A 10,504-nucleotide genomic window follows, 5' to 3' on the forward strand; every position below is an offset into this window, starting at 1 on the left:
TATATATATATAAAACTTGACAATTAAGGTACTGAACATAGAATAAGACATTTTGCACGCGACTTTACGTTTGGTATACACATCGCAAAATTGTCGCGATAAGTTATTGACTTGATAATGTCACTTATTATCTGTTGAGAGTTTATCTTACCCAGTAATAGCTAAGTATTAAGAATATCTTAACGCGCTAGTTGGTGGATAGGTATCGCCAATAGGTATCCTTTCATCTTTTCGCGAGGGGCATAAAATATATTTTAATTAATTGGAAAAGTCCCTTTTTCTTTCTTTTTTTCTCGCTAAGTCATTAAAAACCATATTAACAGACGTACAAACTTCGTCGCCTTCGCAGATGAAAATGATTTGACAGTGAAACATTACAACAGATATCACAAATGTTAATGATATTTTCTCTATTTGAGCACACGGATAAGAACGTTCTAAAACCGAGATCTATCTAGATCATGTTCTAAAAATTGTCGATTTTAAAGAAACGCCAGTAAGATAATCGACGATTTCTGCAAGTTCCATTTAAACACCACAGAGAAAAATCAAGTTTTATATCGGATCTTGAGACAGAAAATTGTATATATTTAACGTGCCTCGCGTTTGCGACAGTAAAAATTATTTTTTTCGTTATTAAATACTACATATTTTGTTACATACACAATAATAATTATATTGTTATTTGCCGTATACTTTATTTTGTAAGTTTGTGGTATTAGCATGATACATGTTATTATGATTCTATTATAAGAGAGACATTAATATAAATGTCGATGTATACATACGTTGTGTTACGCTTTCGTTATACATGTAAACCCGTTTCTAGAACTCTTAACATAGCTATTTCATTCTCACTTCACGTTTATATTAGTTCCTTCAGGTTACATTTTTAATATACGGAGACAAAATGCTTGTAAGTCGAGAAATAAAAAAAAAGATTAGTTCAATTTTCAGTTGTAATTGCGTTATTTGAAAATAATTTCAACCAATTTTTGTGATTTCTAAATAAATATGTTTGTGCGGCGTAAGCAACTTCTTTTTTTTTTTATTTTTTTTATTTTACTTTTTTTTCGCAAAAGAAGCCGAGAGAACAGAACGAATGAAGAGATAAAATGTATTTATACTGGGTAATAGAGTACGACGAAAGTGTACACAGATAAAAGGTGCGTAACGTCTGTAATAATCTGCGGCTGCAGAGGATACACGCGATTTACTATATAAAAAGTCGTTTGATCGTAACGATGGAATGTATGTAAAATTGCATAAATTCTAGTTCCATAGACTCGTAGGTGCCTAAATTCAGCAATGATCCAATAAGATCATTAAAGGTGAACCTATTCGCCCACAGAGAAAGACTTCTTTTTAGACACTTTTCTATCCCGGAAACCTTTTCCGAAAGTTCATTTTCACTCATTGTCGCACGAGACAGACGAATGAGTTTTTCGGCGGATTGAGACCGACGGAATGGGACAAAGAAAACTCGCGCGAACGAGATAATCCCAAAAACGCGAAATTCGACAAACGGCAAGCGGATAATTACTTAAGAAAACACCCAATGGTGCGTTCCTGAGATAAAAAGGACCAAATTAAGAGCACAGAAATGATCCGTATATGTCTCTCCTTTAAAGGAAGCTGGGATCAATCAGTGTGACACTTTTTGAAATTCGAGTCAAGTTCGAGTCTCTTTTTACGATTGAGCCCAAACTCCTCTGGACTTATTCACGCGAAACAGTAACGGTGAAACTAAATAATCATAGGTGCTGGATACTGAATATGCCACTTGATATTTTAAGGTGCCTTCGCTCTGTTTGTTGCAGTAAAGCTGTACTCGTAACCACCGATCATTTACCCGATCTATAAAGATAAATTTTGATTTCCACATGCGTATGTGTGCGCGTGTTCGTGTGTGTCTGCGCGTGTATGTATGTACAAGTAAAGTGTGTAAATTTTAGTTAGTAACGACTAACACGAACGTATCGACGTGTTGCTTTCGCTCCCAAACGTTTCATCACGCACGCAAGTTTTTGAAAAAGAGAGGCAGAAAGAGAGAAATAAAGAGAAGGAAAGCAACAATGAGCAAATTTTCTTTCACGAAAGAGACTTGTAAACTGTACAATAGCACATCTGTATAAATAACTGTAAGATATTGGAATTAGTGTAGATTGTTGAAAAGCCTCGTCATGCGTCAACGAAAAGCATGGCTAGACTTTCTTCAAAAATCTCGATCATAATGCAAATATTAAATTAAGAGAACCAGAAATATACACGGACGAATGAGTAGAAACTGCTTGTTTAATTATGAAGGGTAAAGGTTTGAATTGAAACTAAAAGGGCAGGCAGACATAATTTTTGGAATCGATATAGTAGAGCAGAGTTTAAGCTAAAATTAAGTTTACATTAATTACATACATGGTATAAGAGCACGATAGAGAGGCGCAAAGATGAAAAATCAAAAGAGTATGCTTTTACAGTTAGTCCTTCTAGTATTGCCGCGAAGAGTTATTCAGAAGAGATAAAGAAGAATATTTGCAAGTTTCCTTTTATCGAGGTAGAAACGAAATGGTCTACGGTAATAGATCTATTGATCCTTGTAACTGCTATACTTTCTCATCGTATAATCTTCTTTCATTTTTCCTTCTTCAACAAGTTTGACTATGTGTGCTCTTATTTTCATTTACATGCAAAAAGTATAAATACAGAAAGTGATGCTGAAAAGAATGGGTTCGATAAATTGGCGAGAATAAATAAACCAGTCGATTTTATCATTTTCGCCACCTACGATTTCGTATTTAGAAGTAGTATTCTTCTTATCGATAGATAGTTGAATGTATAAAATGCTTGGGGGCATCATCAACTAAACAAAAAGTATAATAACGCCATGTAACCCGCGAAATTGATTTTCTGTCATAAAATGAGGCTCGAATCGATCGTCCAACGTTCGCGACAACGCGTCTCGAGTGGAAAAGACAGTGTAGCGCAAAGCAGATCCTACGATCAATTTAATCAACTTTTTTCATGTCGAATAATCGTTTGATAATTGATAATTAATATCTTCCAGAGACATAAAACGAAATATGTACAACAAAAAATAAACACTGTAACGAACTGTAAAGCACAGCTTGAGTCATAATTGTTATATTGTTTCACCATAAAAAGAAAGACTGATAGATTATGAAATCGCTCTTCGCTCTGTTAAAAAGAAGAAAACAGATATTGATAACAATTTGAGAGGCATAGTAAAGTTGATTACAGTACTAGTTTCTGCAATTAAGTGTAATTTTACACTGTGCGTATAAAATAGGTATCGTGAAATGTGTTAAACGATATATCGTTCAAAACCAATCCTTTCTTTCAGTTAAACAGAAGATTTGTCCTTTTTAGGGATCCTTCTTCGGGGTTGCTACATAATTGGAAATCAGGGAAATTGAAAACGGTCAAGAAAATCAGGGAAAAGTCAAGGAATTTTCTAAAACTTTCTGAAAAATTAAAATTCTTGACTTTAAAGAAGTTTAATATGCATACATCACATCTATAGTTTTGTATTACTGTTAATTAAATGCAAGCAGTGTCATGTTAAATCACAATTGCCATATTAAATTACTTTCTGTAGAAAATATAAAAATTCAAAGTATTGGAAGCATGAAGAAAATTATGAAATTTTGTCTGAAAACCAGGGAAAAGTTATGGAATCTTAGGATAAAGAATTTGTGACAACCCCGTGTGGGATTCATCTTTCTTTTCTTTCGAACGTTGAAGAAACCAGAAAAAAATGAACTGTGCAAGAAGCTCAGCTAAAAAGAACAGGTCTATAAATTAACAGGTGTTATTAATTTCTAAACGCAAACGAGGAATACAATTTGCAATGGTTAGAAGTCTGAAAAGAGAAATGGAATATAGTTGATTTTATCCCATTTAATCTCTCTTTCTCGTCCTCTCTAATCTGTGCTGCAGATCGCGATCCCCGCAAACTCATTCTTAGCCTGAAAGTACTTTGTTTTGATAATCGCCTCGTTGATTGACGAGCGACCGATCCCTCAGAGTAGCCGTTCATCGCGTTGTGTAAAAAGAAAAGAAAAAAAAAATAGATATGCATAAGGAAGGATATTATGTATAATGATGACCCCCTCCTTGCGACGCAACGGGGACACTGGGGGACCGGGAGAACGAGAGGTGGTGGTAATTTTGCATCGGTACACCGAAACTTGCTCGGGCGAAATTGTAATCGCTTTGTATATTTCTGTAAATATACTTCTAGACACTCGATATGTACGGCGCGATGCGACGACGGGCCGGGACGTAAACGTCGGGATAGGACACAAGGAGTGACATACAACGGATGATAGAAGTCGCAGACTAATCGCTGAACTGATTAAGAAAGAGAGAAGTGAAAGAGTTGCAAGAGTTTTCTCTGATCACGATTAGCATTAAATGATATTTCCGCAGAACACGAGCCAACAGTAACATCATATCAATATTATAGTTTCCTACTTGACAACATAAATGTAATTTTAAATGGGAAGAACTCTACATTCGATCGAACGGATCTTAGTGTTTAAATACATATTTTTTTTTGTGTAATAATGTTTCTCCAGACTTAAAATGCATAAGCATGGCAAAATCAGAATAGTAATATCACTCATTAAATTGTACGAGCGATTTAATAGTTTTTCGATGCTATGAAGCATCTTTTTAACATGAATATTAATTGTCATATATTGATAAAATACAAAAACTACGAATAATTTATTGCGAAAGATATCACATGTTATATAACAGTTACATTGTTGAAGAGATTATTGACATTAATGTAATGTTGGTGCTTTCCAATCAGAGACAGTGTAATATAACGATCATTTCATCTTTCTTTAACATTAGAAAATAACAAGGATTCACTGTATTAAGCCCATTGACACATATAAAAGATAATGAAATAAAATGTCACCAACAAGCGAATCTGTCAATCACGGTAGAGAACGTAAGATTATTGCCTTATATTCTCTCTATTGTCATTGGCCTAATCGCTTACTGTTTACATATCTTACTGTCTTACTGTCTTACTTTTTCCATGTGTTTCTATGTTTTTACACTGTGTCTCTTGCTGAAAGCATTCACTGTTAACTTGTGTTCTGCGAGTTATTAATATCGTTTTGATACCAATCAATTGATAATAGCTACATTCAGCAAGAAAAGCAACTTTGCAATTGTAAGATTCTTTAATATGATTAATTTATACATTTAGACCCAGGAATTAAGGGCAAGATCAATTATATTAAAGACTCAACAAGTACAACGATTACAAAGCTGCTTTTTTCGCTGAACGCAGCTATTAATAGTTGAAATGGCATTTGTAAACCTATAAATTTGGAAAAAAAAATTCCTAAAGGATGTAACTTACAATATAAGGATGTATTTTACTCTCCGTTTGTTTTTCGCTCTTTGTTATATTGCGTGCGTATCGTGTCCTGACTCGACGATCGAATGTTCGCTTGTAAAGGAAAAATCAATGTAGAGGAAAGAGAAGAGGTTCAGCACGTGGTAGTTAGCGCATTGGAGGATTTAATTATCGCTATTGAACAGTATATACATATATACATATATACATACGTATGTGTGTGTGTGTATATATGTATATATATATATATATATATATATATATATAAAAAATTGCTATGATTCTATTATAACATATACACGATATATATATATTTGCGTTGACCAGTGAGGAATCGTAAAGAAATAAGCATATAGTTATAAATATAAATATCGTAGCGTTTAGTTTTACATATTATACCCGTCACATGTGTAGAAGTCGCATTCCAACGTCTAAGTTTTTAATGAAACAAATAAATTACTTTGGGCAAAACGGGCACTCTCGTCACTCGGTCCCCGTCAGTGTCCTGTGTCCGCTTTTGTAATCATTCGTATTTGACATTCTCGCGCTTGCAATTCTTCCAGGAGAACTTCCGTCACCGGTCATATCCCACGAGGATAGAACAACATGGAAGGAGAGAAAAAGATAGATACGATCTTTATTATTCGCAAATATGAGAATTAAATCAATTGTTTTAACAAGACAGAAAACTGGCAGGAATGATGGCGTGGATCTGTTTTCGAAAATTCTAGAGGAACCGTGCAGAGGAACGTTGGAAACTGCCTCGAAGGCAGATCTTTGTAAGTAAGCCATGATAAATTTCTCGCTAATTGCGAGATCCTGAGAGATATCTGCGTAATAATAAAACTATGGAGCAACATGAAGTCTGATCTGCATTGAAAATTTCTTCCTCGCTTTTCGCCAAACTTCAAATATATGTTTATTTCATTTTAAGTGCGAGTGTACCACTCGCTTTGCATTCACTTGCTCCTCTTTTGTTAAATCAGCAAGAAATAATTTATATGAAATATATATATATATATATATATATATATATATATATATAGAGGTATGTATCTGTAATTATATTTCTTACATAAGTATATCTAGTATAAATAAAATGACAAATATATAACGTACATACATACATGTAATAATATTTGTAAAATATTAGAATCTATATACATACAAACAACAATCGTATGTTATAAATAATATATTTACATGCGCGTGACTAGGTGTAGAAAATTGAGAAATCCAGTGGAATCCAGGACAGAATAGGGGATTTACGAGCTGAAGAAATATATCGACGTAGGGGATTCTTCGCGTGAATCCTGGTGAATCCTCGCGATAGAGTCATAGGGTGTCGCCGGTGTCGACACTCGACACCGCTATGCGTGAGCGTGATGCGTCCCATCCCGTGTCGCCCGTGTGCGATGTACTCTGTGCCAGACCAGTCACCAGATACACCAGATACATCAGATACAGCTCATGAGCTCATGCAGCCCAATACAGCCAGCTGCGAGACATCACGGCGCGCTCGTCCGATTCGCGTGCACCCATCGGCACTCGTGTTCCCGTGTATCTCGTGTACGTACATACGCTGATACCGATCTTTTATTGATATCGGCTAATGCCACTTGTCGTAAGCACCGCGCTGCTCAATAGACTTGTGTTGTACCGCGGAATGCAGTCGCAGTAGCCGCGACAGCGATTGCCAGTGACTGTTGTAAAGTACGACGATAGCGCGCCACGGAATAACAATACGTTGCCCGCTATCACAAACGGACCGTTGGAAGGTTAGGCGCAAGGTTCGCGCGGCGAAGCACGGCGCGGAATCGGACTTCGGTCCGAAGTCCGCTTCCGAGGAGTGAACGCGCGACACTGAACTCGCTCCGAGTCAAGCGGATATGGACGGCAAGGTCGACGACGAGAATCAGCGTGGCGTCAACGACGGCGACTGGGTCTGCCCTGACTCCCAGTACGTAGTTAACGTTACTTATTGTTAATGCCGCTGATGCGAATGATGACGATTGATGACGATTCGCACCCCTCGATGCACGCCTCTCTCCTTTCTCCTCTACAACTACTACGTTTCCATTTCTCTAAATGAAGATTCGCGTATGACGCGTACGTTACAATTGAATAATGATCCATTAATGATTTTCCCCTCTCATCTTTTCAGATGTGCCAATATAAATTTTGCCAGGCGTAACTCCTGTAATCGCTGTGGGAAAGGTACGCAGCTGTGTGCAGTTGAAATATTTATTTATGTTACTCTGTTTTTCAATGTTGTGCGTAGTGATACTATAGTCTATATTAAACATAGAGTGCCATTTGCGTATTATTTGCGTATACATAAAAGTACAAGTAGCATTCCGAGCACATCTACTATATAAAATGTTAGACATTTTATTTATATCAATATAATTTTCTGATGCAGATAGAGGTGAATGCCCGAAAAAGAAAAAATTGGGCCAGGAAATTGGAAAAGCAGCCGCGGAAAAAAGTAGAGGCCTATTTAGGTAATGTTTAAAGTTATCTTTTATTAGTAATAAACATTATATATCGAAATCAGTTACTTGTATGCAAATTATGAATACATTATGCAGTTAATAGATATAAATAACAACTATTGTTATGAAAAATAGGATGAAAATTAAGGACCATCTGTGATAATTTCAAATAAAGCTAATATCTTTTGTGCATACAAAAAGATATTATTTGTTAAACGATCATATATGATGAATTTGGAATAAATATCAACATTCTGGATATTAAACGTGTATTTAAAAAAACAATAAGAATGTAGAATGTTTCATTTACATTTTATTGTGTTTCTGCAATATCATCTCTTTAAGCTGTTAAACTATGTACATATATAAATATATATGCAAAGTATAAAAAATTGCAGCGCGGACGACTGGCAATGTAGTAAATGCGGTAACGTAAACTGGGCTCGCCGACAACAGTGTAACATGTGCAACGCCCCGAAATTCGGTGAGATAGAGGAACGCACAGGATACGGAGGTGGATATAACGATCGAGGAGTCGTCGAGTATAAGGAGAGGCGAGATGACGACGATGAGTATGACGAGTTTGGACGGCGTAAAAAAAAGCGAAAATTAGAAAAGAATTCCGACGACGATTCGAAGGATTCCAAGTACAGCAGCCCGCGTAGTAAATCTAGAGACAAGGAAGAGAGGGATGAAGACAAAGAGGAGCAAGAAGAAAACGTAAAGTTTTTACGCTGCTAAACTTGCGGCGTAACTTGAAAAGTGTGATAGGAATTTGATAAGTCACGCTCTTCAATATGACATTGATTAAAATACATTGCGGACATGTAATTGGTATTATAAATCACAGGAGGAAGAGGAAGATGACGAGGAGGAAGAGGAAGAGGAAGAAGATGGTGATTTGTCTAAATACGACCTTAGTGAATGGGATGACTTCGCACCAGCAAAAAAAAGGTAACTATACATACAATTACGTTATTATCCATTTTTGTAAATGTTATTGCGAATTTTTACCTTTCAGTACAAACGGAAGTACTATATCTTCGGAAGCACAACGGTCAAGGTAAATTAATAGCGGTAATGCAATGCAAAATATATCCGTTATTCTCAATCAACATAATTAACGATGCTTTCTTATTATTAAATTATTAAATTAACGACATTTGTATCAAAAACGTTTATTATAAGGCATGAAACTTATTTACAGAAATGGAGATGATCGGCGCGATTCAGGCACATCCAACCAATGAAAGGCTGTACAGAAGGACAGGTTTGACTTGGGTTTCGGGTATAAAATTGATTATGATGATCAGAGTTGCAGACAGCATACAATGTGATGAATTTTGCTAAAATAATGTATAGTCCCAGATCCTTAAGACTTAAAGTATAACCTGCTTTTTATTGCGATTATATCTCAGTATATCGCGTAGACATCGAGTAGAAAGATTAGCGTTGATTTAGCAAAAGAAAGAAGCACAAGCGTTCTTCTCATTCAACATATGAATTTTTACAGGTGAACCAGGAGATGAAAGAACGCAACCAGTGCTCGGCAACTAAGAAATATACACAACGCAAGTTTTAGTAATTTAGTATGCACCTTTGGATATAAAGTGGCCAATAATGTGTGACTTATTACAAAGGGAAATCGACTAACAATAAGCTTTACATTTATAATTGAGCTCATAGCTTCGTTGATCCTAAGGAAGCGAAATGTAGGTCTCCTATTTGCGCGGGTATAATCGTTGTTCTAACGATTGCAGAGTTTGAAAAACTACTTCGGCGCAAGTAGTATGTTTCGCTAGCGAGATACGAGATTGATAATTTCAACATGAATCTATAGAAGAAATTATACACAGCTCGTTTTACAAGCTAAATATGACGTTGTAGAAAAAGATCTTACTCCTATTGTAATAGATGGTGTCAACGCTCTGCGCAAGCCCCGTCGTCGCAGTGTTCTAAAATTCCTATTACTTTTATCACAAACGTAACTATATCGATGTAGCTGTGTCACTGCTTCACATTGCTCAAATTGCCTGAAGAAACCTAACTTCTTTTGTCCCCTTGTCTCTTTCTCTCTCTCTTTTTACATCATTTATCTATGCATAATGCTCGCATTAAGTGGACAATCCGTCAAGTATATAGTATTAAAGAATCATTCCCCAAACAGATATGTATTTTGCATCTTTTGGAAGAGACCAAAAGGAAAGGATACATTATCTTGCTTTGACTATCACAGATTTGAGTAAGTTGAGAAACAGCCTGCTCACTTTGAAAATGTAGCGCTTTTTAAATTAGTCGTGTCCCGCGTCATTGCAGATATGGACTTGTCGTGAACTCCGACGGCCGTTCTTGAATCGCAAAACGATTATCGATCAAATATCGTACTGACTTCTTGTAAATATCTTTATTTTTCATTTATAATAAAAATCATTCATCAACAACATAATTGTTCTTAGTTCAATTAATTCTTTCCTTATATTGTAAACTACAGGTAGAGGAGGGGAGGGAAGGGAGGAAGTCATGATTATGCACAGAGTTGGTCGTAGGGGGGGATCGATGAAGGAGTATTGGGGATATTGAAGGATTATGTTGCAACAGGTATATATATATATAT

The 10,504-nt window shown here is 35.9% G+C and overlaps 1 protein-coding gene across 5 annotated transcripts; it reads left to right on the top strand.

Moving 5' to 3' along the window:
* The first annotated feature begins 6,606 nt into the window (after window positions 1–6,606).
* Window positions 6,607–10,477, top strand: LOC108755041 (zinc finger Ran-binding domain-containing protein 2-like). Of its 5 annotated transcripts, XR_001939741.1 has the most exons (9): window positions 6,607–7,355; window positions 7,560–7,612; window positions 7,818–7,899; window positions 8,289–8,610; window positions 8,741–8,844; window positions 8,912–8,953; window positions 9,098–9,160; window positions 9,404–10,132; window positions 10,207–10,476. XR_001939741.1 is itself a non-coding variant. In XM_018497768.1 (8 exons), the coding sequence occupies exons 1-7, from the start codon at window positions 7,285–7,287 to the stop codon at window positions 9,138–9,140; spliced, it is 717 nt and encodes a 238-aa protein (XP_018353270.1). In that variant the 5' UTR covers window positions 6,607–7,284; the 3' UTR covers window positions 9,141–9,178; window positions 9,404–10,476. The 5 variants fall into 5 exon arrangements, 4 of the variants coding, with proteins under 4 accessions (XP_018353270.1, XP_018353269.1, XP_018353272.1 ...); XM_018497768.1 differs by having other exon boundaries at window positions 9,098–9,178; window positions 9,404–10,476; XM_018497767.1 differs by having other exon boundaries at window positions 9,404–10,475.
* Window positions 10,478–10,504: the final 27 nt, after the last annotated feature.

Source organism: Trachymyrmex septentrionalis, unplaced genomic scaffold (genome assembly GCF_001594115.1).
Source record: "Trachymyrmex septentrionalis isolate Tsep2-gDNA-1 unplaced genomic scaffold, Tsep1.0 scaffold83, whole genome shotgun sequence".
Lineage (NCBI taxonomy): Eukaryota > Metazoa > Arthropoda > Insecta > Hymenoptera > Formicidae > Trachymyrmex > Trachymyrmex septentrionalis.

Bases quoted from the DNA above. Each gene is read 5' to 3' on its own strand.
- LOC108755041 (XM_018497768.1), top strand. From the start codon at position 7,285: ATGGACGGCAAGGTCGACGACGAGAATCAGCGTGGCGTCAACGACGGC. The intron at 7,356-7,559 runs GTACGTAGTTAA...TCATCTTTTCAG, and splicing joins TGGGTCTGCCCTGACTCCCA to ATGTGCCAATATAAATTTTG. The intron at 7,613-7,817 runs GTACGCAGCTGT...TTTCTGATGCAG, and splicing joins CTGTAATCGCTGTGGGAAAG to ATAGAGGTGAATGCCCGAAA.